At 38.9% G+C, this 22,112-nt stretch overlaps 1 protein-coding gene across 2 annotated transcripts in view; it reads left to right on the plus strand.

The window, feature by feature from the left end:
- Positions 1-512: 512 nt before the first annotated feature.
- LOC126100284 (iron-sulfur clusters transporter ABCB7, mitochondrial) overlaps positions 513-22,112 on the plus strand; it is an 85,381-nt gene continuing 63,781 nt past the window's right edge. The window contains exons 1-2 of one of the 2 annotated variants that reach the window (XM_049910884.1): positions 513-720; positions 3,697-3,879. In XM_049910884.1, coding sequence (XP_049766841.1) covers positions 538-720; positions 3,697-3,879 — 366 coding nt within the window. In that variant the 5' untranslated portion in view covers positions 513-537. The remainder of the gene's footprint in view (positions 721-3,696; positions 3,880-22,112) is intronic. The other variant, XM_049910885.1, reaches the window with a different exon arrangement.

Genomic DNA, 22,112 nt, shown 5'->3' on the forward strand with positions numbered 1-22,112 from the left:
TCTATAATTTATCAGTTGCGACAAATTACGTGTTCTTTTTTTTTTTTAGTCGATTTTGAAACTCCATATACTCTAATCAGTTATAGAAATGGGAAATGAGCTAGGTCCTGCTGTATCCTTTACTTTGAGTATCTGGGGATTTCCAGTTCTCTTTCTGAAGTCTACCAGCAACTTCTTATACAATTATATACTGCTGCATTTCTATCACTGTCTCTGTATTTCTTGATCATAACTTTCTACAAACTTGAGTATTGGTGCTTATCAGCCATATGTATATCAGTGTGCGCGCAGAGATGAGAAACAGTAGACTGAACCAAAAGTTGTCTCAGAATTTTTCACGGCCCAAATTTGTGACGATGACCGCACGTTACGACGTGTGTGCGCAGAAACAATACACATGTCTTTTGCGCATACTTTTCGTTGCGTATGGGCTGACATGCTCGTAAACAGCTCGAAAAGTCAAAGAGAACAGATGGAGTGCGGGAAACCAAGACTTGCACAGTGATCTGTCTTTCTAATTCTAAGAGTTCCTTGGGTATGGCGGCGGCTGTGCTGTTGAGGGTTTATGGCGTTTCTGGGTTCGGATGCTTAAAATTGACGTATCGTCGTCCCCGTGGTGTATGCTGTCGAAATATTTCACAAGCCAATCTTTACAAGAAGCCGAAAACTTTGGTGTTTAATGGAACATCATTGCTATATAACCCTCTTACGTCAGCACGAGTAAGTTACTAAGTTAAAGAAGTTGTATATCAATTTTTACGCGTTTCAAACGATGTGCCCGTATAACGTTTTGCTTAATGACAGACTGAAACGACCATTATCCGATTTAGAACTGTCTTGAGGTGTGTCAGTGTGTTTGAAGTTGTAAGATGGGCCGGACACGCAGAAGCAGACGAAGAAGAAAGATTGCCGGTAGATGCTCAAGAATAGACTATCAGCAAGAGTTGAGGACCCTTGGCAAGTGGCTTAGAAGCCAGGGATGGAACCCAAATTGTAAATTAAGAGTGGCTAATTTCGACATTACAGGAAGAGGACTTATGGCTGGGGTTGATATAAAGAGTGGTGACAAAATTATGAGCATTCCGTGTGACATACTGTTGACAACAAACACAGTGAATTTGTCTGATGTGGGTTGTTTATTTCATGGAACTGATAACATGTTTTCCGCGCAAGAGGTCTTAGCGACCTTCCTTCTTTGGGAACGTCATTTGGGGTATCACTCTAAATGGTTCCCATATCTAGGTACTTTACCACCAAGTTTTTCAACTCCAGTTTTTTGTGCAGATGATGAAATAAAAATGTTACACAATCACCTATTGGATGCAGTAGTCTCACAAAAACAAGAAGTCAAGGATTCATTTCATAGAATTAGTGATTTAATTTCTATGAGAAAGACATGCACTTATTGTGGCAGTAATAAATTTTTGGACAGAATGGAAACCTTTTTTACCATAGAAGCATTTATGTGGGCCTGGTATGTTGTCAACACACGCAGTATATTTTACCTGGTCCCTTTGGCGACATCTCGACCTTCAATTAAAATTAAAGATAAAAATTGTATGGCATTGGCACCATTTTTGGACCTATTTAATCATTCATATGATGCAGTTGTTGATATTGAAATGAGCCAGAACAGTTATGATATTATTAGTAGATCATGCTATTCAAAATATTCTCAGGTTTTCATTAATTATGGTCCCCATTCAAACATGAAATTGTTTTTAGAGTATGGTTTTATAATTCCTTGCAATCCACATGACACTGTTGATTTGACATTAGAAGACCTTGTGGATGCTGTAAAGAGAACTAAAGGCATAGAATGCAGTTGCTCTGGAGCAAAATATGATTACCTACTTTCTCACAAATTATTGGAAAACATATTTTTATGTTCTGAAGGCTTATCATTTAATGCTAGGGCTGCCATATACATTTTGATTTCAACCGAAGCCAGTAAATTGGGATATAAAAGTGTGTACTCTTCTGAATTCTCAAAAGAGGAAATGTATATGTTGTGCATGACTGGCAAAAAGTTGGTGTCAATGAAACGTGTGGAATATCAAACTATATTTGGCAGGATGATTGGAAAAGAAACCAACCAGTGTACTTCAAGTTTTCAGGTTGCAAAAGACTTAGTTACAGAATACTTGACTGTTTTGGACAAGTGTGAAGTTTCTTTAAGTGAAATGTGCCAAGATTGATTTGTGAAATGATTGTTCTAAGACAGCCTTGTTTGCTGCTTTCACACAAATCTGAAATGGAAACATGTGGTTTATGTAAGTAAATGTGCAATGTTGTGGTAGTATTTTGGTGAAGGACAGAATATTAAAATTAGGAAATGCTTCTAGTTTTTTAACCGAAGCTCTATAACAGTGTAGTTCCTTGTTTTCATTAATCTGATATTTTAAATTGTAGTCAAATGCACATTTATTTTGATAGTGATAAAGAGAAGTGAAGAGAGGTTGCGAAGGTGTAAAATAATCTTTTGGAGTTATACAGCAGTTAATATAAATAACTATTAGTGAATATGACTATTTCGTCTATGTCAAAATTGTTACTTTGTTTAGTAAGCTAATCAGGGGTCGACAGAAGCATCCGATCCCACGCGTCGGCGTTGATCCGTGACGTAAGGGTGTTGCCGTGTGTGACGTCATGACGGCGCGGAGTTTGGTTTGAGTGTGGCTGTCTCCAGTTCTGTTTTATCTTATTTTGTTCACTTTTCTGATCTGTTCGTTCTATCTCGTGAGATATTTATTTATTTATTTATTTTTAATTTAAAAACGCTTATTACTTATTTTAACTATCTGATTCCTCCTATTTCTGTTTTGGTTTATTATATTTATCTTTCTGATCTGTTCGTTCTATCCCGTGAGATTTTTTTTTTTTTTTAAAGACAAAAAACACTAATCAGCTACTGAAGCATCTTTATCTTCTATGGGTTGCAGGGGTTATGACCCCTGTTGGGAGGTGGGTGGGTATTCATGCATGGCTGTCTTCACTTACACGTTGTAGCTACGCAAGGCGTCTAAATTTGTTTATATTTAGTTTGCCCCCCCCCCCCCACCCAAAACACCCTATTTCCCGCGCTTGTCCCGTTAGTGTCATTAGGCTTCTTGTGGAAAGTGTGTGTGTTTGTTTTTGTTTCCACCATATTTGTGACGTCATGGGTCAAAGCAGACGGGCGGGATCGGACGCTTCCGTATTTCCCTAATCAGTATGAAAGTTTATAACTCTGTTAACAAATCTTTGGTGATGGTTATGTAGTGCAATCCCTTCCTCTTGCATTTTTCATAGTCTATGGGTGAAATATCTATGTGCACCACAATATTCCTGGGATATTTGTTTATGTCATACAATCTTTCTGAATTTACTTCATAGATTTAGATTCATAACGAAGTGCATTAAAGATGGTGCAAAAGTAGACATCATCCCATGCTACAGATCAGTCTGTTATATTATCAAGGTTTTCACTACAGCCATGAATGTGGGGGCTGCAGAGTGATGGCTCAATAATAGTCTGAGTTCTTTGTATAGTAAAATTTTGTAGGGTGTTTACAAGCAGAATGATGTAATGGAAACCAAAAGAATAGATTTAAGAAAAAAATATTTTAAAGGATAGATTTTGTGCTCTCACCACCTACATGTGTAATGTTAGGATGTATTTTGCAATTTGTGTATACAGTGGTCGAAGTATTTCAGTGCGTTTCAGCACGGCCGCCAACAACGGGTAAACCATCTCCTGCAGACAAACCACCAGTTCGACAATGTTTCCACCCAGGTACTGCATCTCTTGCAAGGGAGGGGGAGCAGTTGGTCAAAGGTGGCCGGAAGATCACTGCTGTAGAAATGCTGAGTGCTATGGGAGCGTACATCTGGCCAAAGGTGAGTGTGAGCCATTGTAAATTTAATTAGGTTACTCTGAGTCTATTGTTACAGTAGTGGTATCATTTTTCAGCATTACAGTAATATGGTACCTATTTCTGTACGATCTTTCATTTCACCCTAGGGGACTGTAAATAGTGAACAGAAGCAGTGTAATATACCACTTTTAATTTCTCAGTAATTAATCAGATTGACACATTAGATTCCACTTCACCAGCTTACAACCAGTCGCCTTTCAACCTAAGCTAGACCTTGGGCTATGCTAAAAGTCAGAGATAAACCAGAGCATTTGACTAAAGGAAAATTAGTGCTTAAAGTTCCATCGACAGAGAGATCATTGGGGACCGAGCACAAGCTCTGATCAAGGAGAGACGGGAAAGGAACTCTGACATGCACTTTCAGAGGATCTATCCAAACATTTGCCTTAAGTGATTTGCGGAAATCTGGAAAACCCTACATATGGATGACTGGATGGGGATTTGAACCACCTTTATCCAGAATGTGATTACAGTGCGAGGCAGGGTCGGGCATTTTCTCTGCCTCGTGATGACTGGGTGATGTGTGTCTATCATTATTTCATCATCATTGACTCGCAAGTCGCCGAAGGGGCACAACTGAAAAGGACTTGCAATACGGCGGCTGAACTACCCCGCATGGGGCCTCCCGGCCAACAATGCCATACAATCATTTCATTTCATCTGGCTCAGTCACTGTGTTTGAAGTAACACTCGTCAGCTTTAACTATTGATGTCACATCAAGCTTTGAGATGCTACACAAACATGATATCAGAATGGCAACCAATAACATTACATGTTTTCATGGCATGAAAATATAATCATCAAATACAGAATCATACAAAATCTTAATAATAAATATTGAAGTTTACAGGACAACCATGGGTTAGGATAAGCTAAAATCTAAACTAAGAATTGAAAAATCGTGATGATAGTAAAATATAGAAAGCTACCAAAGATACACGATATGTGCAAAAGACTTGACATCAGCTGTAAACCAACAGTAACTGATATTGAAAACATCACTTGTCCTATAAACTGTAAATGCTGGTACCAACACAGAGAACCAAAATGTGTAGAAGTAATTACTCTTGATATCATTTTAGTGGTACTATAAAATACTAGGTAAGCAACTCAAACAAAGCAGCAATATAACATACTAGGTAAGCAACTCAGATGTACTACAATATTGAAAGAAATAACCAACACTAATGCCTTGAAGCAGAAAACTTATAAATAATAGCTTCGATACTTCAACAACACAGAAACACAATTTACCACACACACAGTTTGCCATCAAAGAAACACGGAAACTATTAAATGAAACCAAATGATAAAGAAAAACTGTCAAAAATATAAAAATAGCACAATTTAAGAAACCAGAAGAATAAAAAAACTAAATAAAAAACACCAGTGCCATACACAAAGCCCCCCTTAAAATTTCCCAATTAAATTCAGGAAGCCCTGAAGAATACAGAAATCCTTAGAAACATTGTTCCACCAGCAATACTCATAAATCCAAGTCTGCAGGACAGGATAGTACCTTTTTCTGTTCCCTACAACAGAGTTCACAGCCACAACTATCCCCTAGTAGTGTTCATACATGCCCCAGTTTCATACTCTTTTATTCCAGGTCATGATTCACATGAATATGGTTGTAACTCTTCTGTCCAATCCTTTATAAAGAAGCAAATCCATTTAACATTACCGTAGGATCTTCTGCAACATGTTCTCATATAAGAGAAACCAAAGTCTACTTAGTGCAATTTTCATCCACAGGACATGCACGCCCAAAATAACAGCCCCATCTAGACAAAAAGAACCATCTCATCTAGCTTTCTCCTGTCCTTGTTCTTATCATAAGGTGATTCATCACTTTCCTCTGTCAACCCATGGACCTTCCACCACGCCTCTATCTCTATCTCCCCCCCCCCCCCCCCCCTCGTGCTATTCTGCCCTCTATATTTAATAAATTTACAACATAACTCCCTAAGAAAATATTCAGCCTGTTAATGTTGCCACAAACATCTGTTTTGTGCATGTCATATCTTACAGAGGACTTATAGTAAAAATAGTTGACATCCCTATAAGAGAGAGAATGAGTCTTGATCTCAACCAGGTACTATGACATTTTGACTGCCCCAAGCACTCTTTACAACACCTTTGTGTGTAGCAGTTGGATGACCAATGAGACAAAACCTTCATCAAACACATACTAACATGAAAGTGCTGGCAGGTCGACAGACACACAAACGAACACAAACATACACACAAAATTCGAGCTTTCGCAACAAACTGTTGCCTCATCAGGAAAGAGGGAAGGAGAGGGAAAGACGAAAGGATGTGGGTTTTAAGGGAGAGGGTAAGGAATCATTCCAGTCCCGGGAGCGGAAAGACTTACCTTAAGGGGAAAAAAGGACGGGTATACACTCGCACACACCACATATCCATCCACACATATACAGACACAAGCAGACATATTTAAAGACAAAGAGTTTGGGCAGAGATGTCAGTCGAGGCAGAACTGCAGAGGCAAAGATGTTGATGAATGACAGGTGAGGTATGAGTGGAGGAAATTTGAAATTAGCGGAGATTGAGGCCTGGTGGATAACGGGAAGAGAGGATATATTGAAGAGCAAGTTCCCATCTCCGGAGTTCGGATAGGTTGGTGTTAGTAGGAAGTATCCAGATAACCCGGACGGTGTAACACTGCGCCAAGATGTGCTGGTTGTGCACCAAGGCATGTTTAGCCACAGGGTGATCCTCATTACCAACAAACACTGTCTGCCTGTGTCCATTCATGCGAATGGACAGTTTGTTGCTGGTCATTCCCACATAGAATGCATCACAGTGTAGGCAGGTCAGTTGGTAGATCACGTGGGTGCTTTCACACGTGGCTCTGCCTTTGATTGTGTACACCTTCCGGGTTACAGGACTGGAGTAGGTGGTGGTGGGAGGGTGCATGGGACAGGTTTTACACCGGGGGCGGTTACAAGGGTAGGAGCCAGAGGGTAGGGAAGGTGGTTTGGGGATTTCATAGGGATGAACTAAGAGGTTACGAAGGTTAGGTGGACGGCGGAAAGACACTCTTGGTGGAGTGGGGAGGATTTCATGAAGGATGGATCTCATTTCAGGGCAGGATTTGAGGAAGTCGTATCCCTGCTGGAGAGCCACATTCAGAATCTGATCCAGTCCCGGAAAGTATCCTGTCACAAGTGGGGCACTTTTGTGGTTCTTCTGTGAGAGGTTCTGGGTTTGAGAGGATGAGGAAGTGGCTCTGGTTATTTGCTTCTGTACCAGGTCGGGAGGGTAGTTGCGGGATGCGAAAGCTATTGTCAGGTTGTTGGTGTAATGCTTCAGGGATTCCGGACTGGAGCAGATTCGTTTGCCACGAAGACCTAGGCTGTAGGGGAGGGACCGTTTGATGTGGAATGGGTGGCAGCTGTCGTAATGGAGGTACTGTTGCTTGTTGGTGGGTTTGATGTGGACAGACGTGTGAAGCTGGCCATTGGACAGGTGAAGGTCAACATCAAGGAAAGTGGCATGGGATTTGGAGTAGGACCAGGTGAATCTGATGGAACCAAAGGAGTTGAGGTTGGAGAGGAAATTCTGGAGTTCTTCTTCACTGTGAGTCCAGATCATGAAGATGTCATCAATAAATACCCGTCCTTTTTTCCCCTTAAGGTAAGTCTTTCCGCTCCCGGGACTGGAATGACTCCTTACCCTCTCCCTTAAAACCCACATCCTTTCGTCTTTCCCTCTCCTTCCCTCTTTCCTGATGAGGCAACAGTTTGTTGCGAAAGCTCGAATTTTGTGTGTATGTTTGTGTTCGTTTGTGTGTCTGTCGACCTGCCAGCACTTTCATTTGGTAAGTCACATCGTCTTTGTTTTTAGGTATATTTTTCCTTCGTGGAATGTTTCCTTCTATTATAAACATACTAACGTGACATATACTGCATCTGCATTGTTCTCCAATTACATGTAACTTTTGTAAAAATTTGATAGTTGGCTCCTGATCTTCCATAACAACATACGGCTGTTAAATACTAATGAAGGATGGGTTTTGCAGTGCAAGATCAGAAACTAGTAAAACAAAATAATGAAACAAGAAATAAAACAAAGGATTGTGTTATTTATCTATAATACACTAAATGAGCCTTGATGCCTTGAAGAAGTTAGATACACTGGATAAAAAAATTTATTTTTGAAAGGAAAATGTTTATATATGTATCCTAAAGCTCATATAAATTGTAATCAGTGTTTTTGCTTGTTAATAAGACAATTGGAGACAGTGTTTAATCTCTGACTGCTTAGAAGATGACATTTGTTAATGAATGACTTCTGTAATGCCACAACTCAAAGCCAACTGATGGTTTTGAATGCCAAGTTGTTTACAGTTACTATACAGAAATTTTTGCTGTCTTTACTCTTTGACATCTTCATATGAATGTTACTTTTTTCCCCTCTGTTGTCTGTTAGAAATGATGAACAGGTGCTTCTGTCATATTATGTTCACTCAATTCAGTGGCATAAAGTTTTTGAATGAGTAATTTCAAACTCTAGTTTTCTCATAGTATTGTGTCCCTGAGATCCTTAATCTGTCCAGATGAAATTCAACCATTTAATATTTCCTTTGTTTTGTTATTCCATCATTTTGATCTACAAATAACTTTTGCAGTTTAGCTATGTGTGCACTAATATCGTCTGCTTCATTGTGCTTGACCCAAAAAAGGCTTCAATCATGTTTAAACATTGCATACTGCTAAGTACAAATCATACATGTTGTTTTTCGCGTAGTTCCTCAATTTTTGTATATCAACAAAAATTGAAGAACTCGTTCCCTTTGTGCACTTGTTATGTGTTACTGCTTGCTTTCGTACCATCCCCTTGCCAGTCTACATACATTATTTTTTATTAACGTTCCTATGGCCACTCCACATGTTGGCACATACCATTAATAATGTTTTAGAATTCATATGAATGAAGCTCCCTAGAGATCAGCCACTTCCATTTTGTTCAGTCATCTGTACCTTCAAGCTTATCAATATCCACTTTATAGTCACTTTTAGTAGCAATTTTCTTATGGAAGGGTCCCATTATTGTAAGACATTTTTCAACAGAAATTTCATCCATCACTCACTGGATTGAGTCAGTCTTCTTTTTAAAACTTTTCTTTTTGTGCCATGTACTCATAATAGCTCAGCCAGCAAACAATAAAGAAGGTTGATTAGGGGAAAAAAATGTGTAGTCACAAATTTTTTTACAGTGGTAGGCAGGAGTGCCAGGAACAACGCATTAAAAATCCTGACAAGTGGTGTGTGACCATTGGAGTGAGTGGGTGGGTGGGAGGATGACACATACAGTGAACTTTGTTTTTCTTAAAGAATTTGAAAACTGTGATGTTTTTCAAAAAAATTTCCCACTGTGGAATTAAACAACATTATATTTTCAACAAGAAAGGGGCTATTCATTTTAGCTGTGGGACCAATAATTTCTGCATTGCAGGAAGTGGAAAAATTGCAGATTATAAAAAATGATATTTTAATGGTATAAAATGAATGTTTGTTTGTTAAATAAAGTGAGATACGAACCAAAGCTGTGTAACTGTGTTGTACTCACTTCGTGCTCAAATAATAAATGGTCATAAAGTTACTGTATTTGTCTCACTATTAATTGTATCAAAGGTAGACTGTGTAAATCTCTACCATTAAGAAATTGTTGGCACTTGTAAAAGTGGGCTGCACTCAGTGGAACCTGTTACCACACCTCCAACATCTTGCAAGGTGGATGTGAATATGTCTGATCAAATGGGACTGATTGTGTTCAAGTGTAGAACAATAATTGGCTGCAATACTTTGTTTGAGGTATGTTGAAACATCTGAAGCTTCATAACACCTGGGTGAACTACTTCTATTGCAGAGGGAACAAATTTAATCCTGTGGGCCTCTTCAGAGCTTGAGAGAGCTGAGACAGGAGTGATGCATTTTTAGATTAGATTAGATTAGTTTTTTGTTCCATAGATCCGTGCTGAGGAGATCCTCGTGGATGTGGAACATGTCATTTTTTTAAAAAAGCTGAAATAACAATACAAATAGTATGAATATATACAATACATGATTTGTTTCTATAAAAAAATTCGTCAATGGAGTAGGAGGAGTTGGCCACTAGTAAGTCTTTCAGGCTTCTTTTAAACTGATCTTTATTAGTAACTAAATTTTTTATGTTTGCTGGCAAATTATTGAAGATGAGTGTTCCTGAGTAGTGGACCCCTTTTTGAACTAAAGTAAGTGCTTTTAAGTCCTTGTGCAGATCATTTTTGTTCCTGGTATTGCATGTATGAACTGAGCTGTTTGTTGGAAAAGAGATATATTATTTTGGACAAATTTCATTAAGGAGTAAATATACTGAGAGGCAGTAGTTAGTATACCCAGGTCTTTGAAGAGGTTTCTACAGGACGTCCATGAATTTACTCCACAAATAATACATATTACACACTTTTGGACTCTGAAAACTTTTGTTTGACTTGAAGAGTTACCCCAAAATATTATACCATATGACATTATGGAATGAAAGTAGGCGAAGTATGAAAGCTTTTTCATTTTTATGTCGCCTATGTCTGTTAACACTCGAGTTGCAAATACAGATTTGTTAAGGCGTTTCTGCAGTTCTGTGGTGTGCGCCTCCCAACAGAATTTATTATCAAGTTGTAATCCCATGAACTTAAGACTGTCAACCTCTTCTATCTGCTCTTCATCATACTTTATGCATATGCTGGGTGGAAACCTCTTACAGGTTCTGAATTGCATATAGTGAGTCTTTTCGAAGTTTAATGTCAGTGAGTTGGCTTTAAACCATTTATTAATATCCATGAAAATATCATTAGCAGAGCTTTCTAGAACTACACTCGACATACTATTTATTGCAATACTTGTGTCATCTGGAAACAAAACAAACTGCTTCTGGCAGTGTAACTGATGAGAGATCATTAATGTACACAAGAAAAAGCAATGGCCCTAAGATGGATCCTTGTGGGACACCACATGTAATTTCTTCCCATTCTGATGATGACTGATGACTTAATTCACTAGTCCCTTGCACTGACACCCTTTGTTTCCTTTTAGCGAGGTATGACTTGAACCATTTTGCAGCACTGCCCACGACACCATAGAATTCTAATTTATTTAAAAGGATGTTGTGGTTCACACAATCAAATGCCTTTGACAAATCACAGAAAATACCTGCTGCTTGTAACTTGTTATTTGATGAATTAAGTACATTTTCACTGTAGGTGTAAATAGCCTTCTCGATATCAGAACCCTTCAGAAATCCAAACTGTGTTCCTGATAATATGTTGTTTGTGCTCAGATGGTTGAGAAGCTGCCTGTGCATTACTTTTTCTAAAATTTTTGAGAATGCTGGCAAAAGTGAAATTGGTCTGTAGTTTGATGGTATCTCTTTATCCCCTTTCTTGAATAGAGGCTTAAAATCTGCATATTTTAGTCAGTCAGGAAATGTCCCAGTTATAATTGACTGATTACACAAGTAACTTAGAATTGTACTAAACTCACAAGAACATGCCTTAATTAACTTTGTTGATATTTCATCGTAACCACTAGAATGCTTTGTTTTTAAAGATTTTGTTATGGAAGTTTTAGTGAAGTGAGTGACATATTCATGTACCTGAAGCTATTTGTAAAGACTAGTTTCAGATATTCAAGGGCATTATTTACTGATCCTGACAATCCCATTCTATCAGTAACAGATATAAAGTACTTGTTAAGTAGATTTGCCACACTATGCTCATCGGTTACTAATGTCATCTACCCTTAGTACTATTTGCTCCTCTTCCTTTCTGGTTCTACCAGTCTCCTCTTTCACTATATCCCATATTCTTTTTATTTTGTTCCCTGACATTGCTATCTTCTTCTCATAATGCATTTGTTTAGATGTCTGAATTACTTTTTTTAATATTTTACGGTATTCCTTGTATTTAGCTAAATCATCAGCATTGGAGCTACTCTTGGTCGACAGATACATTTTCCTTTTTGTCTTACAGGAATCTTTATTCCTTGTGTAATCCATGGTTTTCTTATAGACTTCTGTTTAATTTGAGTAACTTTTAGAGGAAAACAGTTTTCAAACATGGTACTGACATTGTTCATGAATGTGTTATATTTTTCATTCATGTCATGAGCACTATAAACATCTTTCCAGTTCATATCTTTGAGCAGTTTTCTAAACACTCAATTTTTGATTGATTGACTACTCTCCTGTACTCTGATTTAGCAGTCTTGATAATCTGCTTAGAATTTACATCTAAAACAAGGAGCTGCATGTCATGATCTGATAGTCCATTTATTACAGGTTTTATTATATGATTTTGTTCCTTTGATTTGTCTAAAAATGTTATCAATGGCTGTCCTTGAGGATTTAGTGATCCTAGTTGGAAAGTTTACAGTGTGAGTTAGATTGAAAGACAACATTCTCTCTCTTCGTTTAGTCACTTCAGACTCTTCGTGACCCCATGAACCAAATCACCCCACTTTTTCCTGTCTTGCACTTTCTCCTGTAGACCTTCCAGGTTGGAACACATTGCTTCTGTGATGCCATCGATCCATCTCATCTTCTGACGTCCTCGTCTTCTAGTTCCTTCAATCTTCCCCAGCATTAATGTTTTTTCCAGCGAGGCGTGCCTTCGCATTGTGTGTCCAAAGTAGGTCAGCTTTTGTTTTAACATAAGACCTTCCAGGGAGAAATCTTGTTTTATTTGCTCCAATATTGATCTGTTAGTTCTCTTTGCAGTCCATGGAACTCTAAGAAGTTTCCTCCAACACCACAATTCGAAGGAGTCCATTCTTCGCCATTCAGCCTTTCTAATGGTCCAGGTCTCACATCCATACATCACAACTGGAAAGACCATAGGCCTCACAATACGGATCGTTGTTGCTAGTGTTATATCTCTGGACCTTATAACCTTGTCAAGTTTTGACATCGTCTGTCTACCGAGCAACAGGCGTCTCCGGATTTCATGGCTGCAGTCGCCATCAGCAGAGATCTGGGAACCGAGATAACTGAATGTGGTCACTACCTCCATGGTTTCTCCTGCTATATCCCACGAATTGATAGGTGTAGTTGCCATAATTTTCATTTTCTTCACATTCAGCCTAAGACTGGCCTTTTCACTTGAGTCTTTCACCTTCAGCAAGAGTGTTCTCAATTCTTCTTCACTTTCTGCCTACAGGATTGTATCATCCACGTATGTGAGGTTGTTTACATTTATTCCAACTATTTTAATTCCTGTTTCTCCTTCGTCTAGCCTCGCATTCCTCATAACATGTTCTGCATACAGATTGAATAAGTACGGTGACAGTATGCAGCCATGCCAGACCCCTTTTTGAATCTTTATCCATTTTGTTCCATACATAGTTCTCACTGTGGCTTCTTGGTCAAGGTATAAACTCCGTATCAGATGAATGAGGTGATCTGGTACACCCATGTTTTTCAGTACGTTCCATAATTTGTTGTGATTCACGCAGTCAAAGGCTTTGGCGTAGTCAATAAAGCAGAGGTACACATCTCTCTGGAATTCTCTTGCTTTTTCCATAATCCACTGAATGTTAGCAATTTGATCTCTAGTTCCTCTTCCTTTCCTAAATCCAGCTTGTTCTTCTGGTAGCTCTCGATCTAGATATTGGCGAAGTCTATTTTGTAAGATTTTCAACATGACTTTGCTAGCATGTGAGATAAGTGCGATTGTTCGGTAGTCTGAGCATTCTTTAGAACTTCTCTTCTTTGGAATGGGGATGAATACTGATCTTTTCCAGTCTTCTGGCCACTGCTGCGCGATCCATATTTTTGGACATATAGAGTGCAGCACTTTCACTGCATCCTTTCCAGTGACTTTAAACAATTCTGCTGGTATTTCATCATGTCCACTAGTTTTGTTATCAGCCATATTTTCAAGGGCCCCCTGGATTTCGCTCTCCAAAATAGCTGGCTCTAGTTCTAAATTAACATTAACATCAGCAGTAGGAGCCCCTGTCATTATGCAGTTCTTTCTTGTATAGGTCTTCTACATATTCTGCCCATCTTTCCTTAACATCCTCTGCTTCACTCAGATCTTTCCCATTTCTATCTTTTATCATTCCAATTTTTGCCTGGTTTCTGAAAATCTTTATTTAATTCAAACATAGCTGATCTCTCTCCCTTGATTTTTGCTTTCCTTCGTTCTTCTGCAACTTGCAGTGCCTCAACTGATAGCCATCTAGCCTTCTTGCTGTTCCTTTTCTTGGGAATGTGTTTCTCTGCAGTCTCCTTGACAGTATTAGCTACTTCTGTCCACATCTCTTGTGAGCTTTTGTCCTCCAGCTCTAATACATTAAATCTGTTTTGCACCTCTACAGTGTAGTCGCAGGGTATAGAGTTAAGGTCGAATCTGCAAGTTGGGATACATTTTGCTATATTCTGAAGTTTCAGCCGAAATTTTGCAATCAGGAGCTCATGATCTGATCCGCAGTCAGTGCCAGGTCTTGTTGTAGCTGACTGAACTGCGCTCTTCCACCTCTGATTACAAAGTATGTAATCAATTTGGTTCCGGTGTTGTCCATCTGGCGAAGTCCAGGTATATAGGTGACGTTTCGGTAGTTTAACAGTGTATTAGTAATTATGAATGAATTTTCTCAGCAGAACTCTAGGAGTCTCTGTCCTGCTTCATTTGTTGTATCAAGACCATATTTCCCTGTTATATCTTCTACAGCTTGATTTCCCACTTTTGCATTCCAATCTCCAACTATGAAGACGGTATCCTTTTTTGGTGTTGACAGTAGTAATTCTTGTAAATCTCCATAGAACTGGTCAATAATTTCCTTTTCAGCATCAGTTGTTGGCGCATAAACTTGAATTACTGTGATGTTGAGGGGCTGACCTTGAAGTCTGATGGACATCATTCTATCATTTTTATATTTGCATCCCGTTACAGCTTTTCTCACTTTATCACTTACTACGAAGGCTACTCCATTACTTCTGTTGTTATCGTGCCCAGAATAATACACCATATGGCCATCCGAAGCAAATTCTCTAATGCCAGTCCACCTCATTTCACTTATTCCCAATATGTCGATGTTAATTTTCTCCATTTCTCTTTTCACTATGACTAGTTTTCCTTGATACATGGATCTTACATTCCATGTTGCACCATCTTACTCTTCATGAAGCTCCTCTCAATCTGGTTCCCCCCGGAGATCCGATCAGGGAACTTGAAACTCTGGAACATTTTGAGCTGAGCGAAGCCATGGGGTTTTCTTGGGATAGTTCAGTGGTGGTTTCCCATTGCCTTCCACTGTCCTCCAACTTCTGCTCACTGACTCAGTTTCCCGCTGGGGTTGGTTACCCTGAGTTGCTCGGCTTAACAGGGTCACCACGTGTAGGTAGGAAGTTGGAGAATTGAGGTGACAGAGGCTGTGAGAACTCTCTTGCTGAGTTCTTGTAATCGCGTATCACCCCCATTTTATGCCAGTCTCGTGATGTCTGCAGAGAGACCCCCCCCCCCCAGGTTGTTTCCTGGGCCCAAAGACAACATTACTAACTGCAGTAAATGTTTACTGGAAGATTGCATTAGAAAATCTGTATTAAAGTCACCAGCAATCAAAGTTTCTTTGTTTCTTCCTGTTAAATAACCCAAAAGAGCTTCTAGATGATTTATGAATAGATTATAATTTCCTGCAGGTGCTCAGTAAATAGTTACTATTATATAGGATCTGTTATGGAACTCTACTTCTGTGCACATGCTTCTAGATGCTGCTCTAAACAGAATTTATTAATGTCAGTGTTCTTGAATTTATGGCACGTTTTTAATAAATGTGGCAAGTCCTCCTCCATCCATATCTACTCTGCAGAAGCAGTAGCTTAAATCCTGAAATGTCTAACATATCTATCTATTCCAGTGGTCACTTGATGTTCAGAGAAGCAAATTATGTCAATTTGGTTAGATGAATTCATTTCATGGATACAAATGAGTAGTTCATCAACTTTATTTCTGAGTCCCGGAATGTTCTGGTGTGATAAAGATAACTGATACTGTATACTAATGGGATTATAACTGCTTTGGCGAAGATGAACTGGAGGTTTCTGATTACTTTCTGTTAAACATTGTTTAAATGGAAGCTGTATGCTAAAATCTGACTCCTGTTCATCTGTTTTCTTAAACTGAGTGTGTCTGCCAATCTCTCTTAAAACTCATTTTCTTTCCCCCTTCCCTATCCTAAAAAAGGCATCCCTCTGACAACTGTGACCACTGGTATTTTACCACTTGTGACAGTGTCCCCCCTTAAGATTTCTGCAATCAACCCGGACAGTTTTCCCTTCCCTTCCCCCTTCCCTATTGAGGTGAAGGCCGTGCCTAGTGTAGTCCCATCTATCGATAGCATCCACAGGAATCAAACCAATATGGGACCCTATATCTGTCCTAAGCAGCCACTCCAACTCCAAGTTCACCATCCCTACAGGAGAGTTCAAATGAGGTCGATCGTGGCGTCTCAACACAGACACAAATCCCACACTCGTATACTTCGTTGCTGATGCTATATTCACCAGGTCACTCTCTATGGATATTCAGAGTCTCTGTCAATGCTGTTTCCCAGACCACCCACTATAACCACGGCATACTCCTTTGTGAAATCCTTGCATAAAGAACCTACATCCTCTGTTACTTGACCCAGATCTGCACTAGGCTTGAAAAAGTTTGTGACCTGGTACTCTGGACCTAGATTTTCCTGTTGTTGGCCAACACCTCTACCATGGGAACTACCTAACAGAACTTTCTTTCTGTTTACAAATTTCCCTACCTTTTTCAAGTCCATGAAAGCTTGTTGTGCCCTTTCTACAGCTTCAGCTACATGAGGCTCATCCGATTCTGACTGAGGCAACAGGTCAAATCTATTTTCAAGATTTATGACAAAGCTGTCTGATGCTCTCCTTTGCCTGTTCCCCCTGTTCCCCCTATTACCTGTTGCCACTTCTCACCTCTGTTCACCCTTCTCCCTCTTTAACCTGTCCATATCCTCCCTTGCCTTATCTAGGTCAGCTTGAAGAGCTGCAATTTCCCCTTCCTGTTCCAGTATTTTCCTATCTCCACTGCAGATCCTACAATACCACTGGTGAGCTTCATTTGTGTCCCCATTTCCCACGCCACTACATTTGCCCCAATGAAAGAAACTACAGCACCCATACCCCAAAACTAACGATCCTACGGCGTGTCACACACTTCTCACTCATGATAAAAATGGAAATCGTATAAACTTTAAGTGCTGACTAAAACGTACACTATGATTTAAGTGCTGACTAAAACGTACACTATGATTTAAGTGCTGACTAAAACGTACACTATGATTTAAGTGCTGACTAAAACGTACACTATGATTTAAGTGCTGACTAAAACGTACACTATGATTTAAGTGCTGACTAAAACGTACACTATGATTTAAGTGCTGACTAAAACGTACACTATGATTTAAGTGCTGACTAAAACGTACACTATGATTTAAGTGCTGACTAAAACGTACACTATGATTTAAGTGCTGACTAAAACGTACACTATGATTTAAGTGCTGACTAAAACGTACACTATGATTTAAGTGCTGACTAAAACGTACACTATGATTTAAGTGCTGACTAAAACGTACACTATGATTTAAGTGCTGACTAAAATGTAAACTATGATTTAAGTACTGACTAAAACATAAACAAAGGACCCTAGAAACTATTCAGGCAGATATAAATTTCATGCCCCACACATTGTGAAAAGTATTTGGGCCCTTGTCAGTGGAGACAATGATACTGACATTGTCGAATAAATATTGATTGCATGTTTCACTTTGGGCAGGCTCTTCACTGTGGTAGACAGCTGATAGCTTCAGTTGTTGAGCTTTTTGAAATAATAAGCCATGTAACAACTGCAAATAAGTGCTCACATAATAAACTGAAAGTAACTCCATTGTATGAACCCAAGCTCAGTGAATTTATTTTGTCTACTCACTCATGGTGGGTAAAATTGCCTTTCTTGGATGAACACTAAAACTATCTTACAGGATAACTAGGGAACAGTTGTCCCTCTAGCAGTGTAGAACAGTGTGCAAAGATTTAAGTAGAATTTGTCCATGTTTGCATTATTATTGTTAGTAGCTCATTTCTGTATTCCATGAAGTAAGTGTTAACACACTTTGTGAAAAATACACCCCGTAAGTGTGTGTGTGTGTGTGTGTGTGTGTGTGTGTGTGTGTGTGTGTGTGTGTGGGCGCGCGCGCGCGCGCGTGCGCGCGCTGTTTGCTGACTCGATTGCCAGCTCTTCAGTTTGCACACCTGTGAAGGAAGGAAGTAGAATGTGCAATAACCTCCCTCCACTGGCTAAAGTATAGATCAGGGCTGCGGCAGTTGTGGCAGTGCTTATCTGCTGCTCATAAGTTGGCAAGGGGCCAATTTCGCATAGCGAGTAGGATGATTCTTTGACGTAACCAAAGAAAGGTGAGAACAGAAGCAATGTATTTCTAGCTCTGAAATTGAAACCATTGTCTTGTTTGTTGTTTTTTGGTGTATTAGTGAGCATCGAGAGAAATATTTTGTGATTATGGCAGCATATACTATAAAGTTGACTGATTTAAGTGATTTAGTTCTGCACAGCAACATCGACTGTTAGTGCATGTCTTGTGGATTAATTGCAGAGAGACGAAAATGTATCAAATTAGGTGGTGAAATGACTCTTAGTCAACGGTTTGTATGGAAGGAATCATCTGGAAGGGCAGCAAAAGCTGCCACTTTGAGTAAGTGGATCAATGTTTTTAATTCAGTGTTTTTTAATAATAGTTGCATGTTCAATATATTAATGAACATTGATCTACATACCTTCTCTAAAGATTTAACGAAAAAACTTGATCCACTTACCCAGTGTGCTTGCACACACAGACTGTGTAACAACACAAAACAGAGAAAGTTCACTGCTTTTTCGAATATATCATGGGTTGCGACACTGTCCATGGTTTGGAGAGACTGGCACAATTCAAATAACTGTGACTCAAACAAGGAGCAATTAATTTATAGTCCTTGTTTATGGTAGTGTTTCACACTTTCTTACATATGTATTCCTTCAAAACTCTCATCTGCCTGCTGCTCTCTCATTGGCTATATAATGTAAACAGTGGACACGTCTTCTTTTTTTCCATCGTCCCTTACAACTAGAGCTGACAACTTTCCTGCATGAAATGCATAAGTATCCCATTGGCCCTGTTGTAGACTTTTACCCCTCCAGCCTGCCACACCAGCAGGATGCAATTTATACCTTAATAAGATTCTGTTGTGCTTAGATGTTGTACACACTTTTAATATTTGTTCTTAGGCCACTTTATTCAACAATAAACATTAATTTTTTTATTATTACAACACCATGTTTAACAATTTGCCATTTTTCCACCCTTAGCAATGGGAAAACTATTAATTCTAGAGAAAAAATGAATATGACCTTTTTTGTAAGAAATTTAATATACTCTTATTTTGTAGAGGGAAACATTTTTGCTAGGAGCATTAGTTTAAGAATTATATAAGAAAAATATGAAAAAGCCATCTTAAAGCATCAGCCCCTGCCCTTCCACCCACCTACCCCACACTCACACTCAACTAGTCAATATTGTTTGTATGTTTTTCCTGGCACTCAGCAGCCAGAGACTGTGTCATGTGTGTGCAAGTTGTGTTTACGTATGTTGTCTATTTGTGAGGAAGGCCTTGTTGGCCAAAAGCTCACTTCCTGACAGTCTTTTTGTTGTTCCTATCTGCTATATGGTCCGTAGCAACTATCCTTTTCATAATATTGTTACATTCCATCCTGGATTTTACATTGTTTGATTTCTCAAGGATTTTCCTTTTATTTCAACACAAAGCTGAGAGAAGAATTATATTTTATTCATAGCAATATCTCATTAAATCGTACCAAGCATTTCAGACTTCAGTACCTCTATCTTAGATACTTTGCAACTTTTTAATTGTTCATCTTATTCTGTACTGCTTGTACCTATGGAAAAAAGATATTTTGAAATTCTAGCAATTAATTTTGTAAATTCTTTAATATTAATTAGTTTTTGCCCAATAATTTATAAAAGTTGCCTTTTTTATTTTTTGAAGTTTGTCGGAATACATATGCCTGTGCTTGTGTAACAGTAGCAGTTAGCACTATTCCATGCAGTATGCATACTTATTTAGAGCCATTTTAGGTTTCAGAAGATTCTGCTTTTTGTCTATATTTGTGAACTGATAAAAGGGTCAATGAAGAACAAGCTGTGTTGTTTTTGTAGATGGTTCTATTTTAAGCCTGCAGTATTTTCATACATTATTTTATCTCATTTGCTCTAGGTAACTCCTGTGAGCTCTGTGAACAACTGACTGAAGTACCTATATTACAAGTACTCAGTCTAAAATGGAGACACAACCTCAGGCAGTATGTCTTTTAACCCTCTACTGCATGGTGTTCCTATTTGCCAACAAACTGTAAATTTATGTACAATGTTAAGAAAACCACTTATATATACATGGTGTTGCTATGTGGTAACGCACAGTGTGTAGCTGTATGGACCTAGACTGCAGTTACATCTATCTAGATCCAACCTCTGCGAACCATCGTGAAGTGCATGGCAGTAGGTATGTCCCACTGTACCAGTTATTAGGGCTGTTTCCTGTGTCATTCGTATATGGACCACAGGAAAAATGATTGTGTAATGTCTCTGTGTGTGCAGTAATTAAACTTATCGTTATGATGCCTATGGGAGCAATATGCAAGGGGCTGTAGTATGTTCCTAGAAGTCATCAATTAAAGTCAATTCTTGAAACATTGTTAGTAGACTTTCTGGGGATAGTTTCTATCTGTCTTAGTCTGCCAGTTCAGTCCCTTCAGCATCTCAGTGACTCTCTCATGGGTCAAACAAACTTGTGGCCATTAGTGTTGCCACCCTTTGTCTGTCAAATATCCCATACTAGTATCTCACGTGATTTGTAAGCAATCACTTTTGTAGATTGGTTGAATTTTCGTGAATTCTACCAATAAAAAAGTCTTACCACCTGCTTTACCCACTACACGTGCTGTGGGGCAATCAGAATGGTCGAAAATGAACACATTTCATATGTCGTGATCGCAGTATTACTCCAAGATGACTGGTTTCAACAGTCTTATGCTGCCATCATCTGATGTAATAGGAAAACAAAGATAATAAGGGGGGCTGGAGGGAGACTAAAATTCATATGATGGATATACGAGGGTCGTCCACAAAGTGAGTTTCGTTTCTAATTCTGTCCTCGGCAGTACTATGATCGCAGTTCTGAGCATGTGTGGCAGTTAATTTGACTCAAGGAGAAGACATATATGCCATTTTCAGATTGCTGCTGTTGACATGTGCATTGTAGTGCTTCTTTATAATGTCAGCCATAATTGAAAATGCCACCATGTGTGAAATCAGATCTGTGATTCGTTTTCTAAATGCAAAGAAAGTTTAACCAAAGGAAATTCATTCGCAAATCTGTGAGGTTTACAGACAAAATGCTAAGAGTGATTCAATGGTTAGAAGATGGGTCAGACTGTTCAGTGAAGGACGTGATCAAGTGCACGATGAAGAATGACGCCCGTCTGTGGTTACTGATGAACTGGTTCACACAGTTAAAGAGAAGATTAAGCACAACCATAAGCTTACACTTAGTGCCCTTGCTATGGAAGTTTCACAAATCTTACAATCACCAATTCATGATATTCTTACTGAAAAACTGAAATTTCAAAACTTTGCTAGCATTGGGTACCCAAAACTCTTACTGAACAACACAAAAAACAAACAGATGGGCAGTGCACGTCAGTTTTTGACACAGTACACAGTACAATGAAGAAGGTGATGGTTTTCTTTCTCGGATAGTCATGGGGGATGAAACTTGGGTATTGTATGACACCCCTGAAACAAAACAGCACTCAATGGAATGGAGGCACACTTCATCCCCAACAAAGGTTAAGCCTAAACAAATCTTGACACCTTGAAAAGTCATGTGCAACATTTTTTCGGAGAGAAAAGGCATTTTGCTGATTGATTTCTTACCACGAGACCAATCAATCAATGCACATAGTTACTGCGAGACCATTAAGAAATTGTGCCGTGCTATACAGAACAAGCGCCGAGCATTACTGTCAAAAGGTATTGTTTTTT

This window comes from Schistocerca cancellata, chromosome 9 (assembly GCF_023864275.1).
Source record: "Schistocerca cancellata isolate TAMUIC-IGC-003103 chromosome 9, iqSchCanc2.1, whole genome shotgun sequence".
Taxonomy (NCBI): Eukaryota; Metazoa; Arthropoda; class Insecta; order Orthoptera; family Acrididae; genus Schistocerca; species Schistocerca cancellata.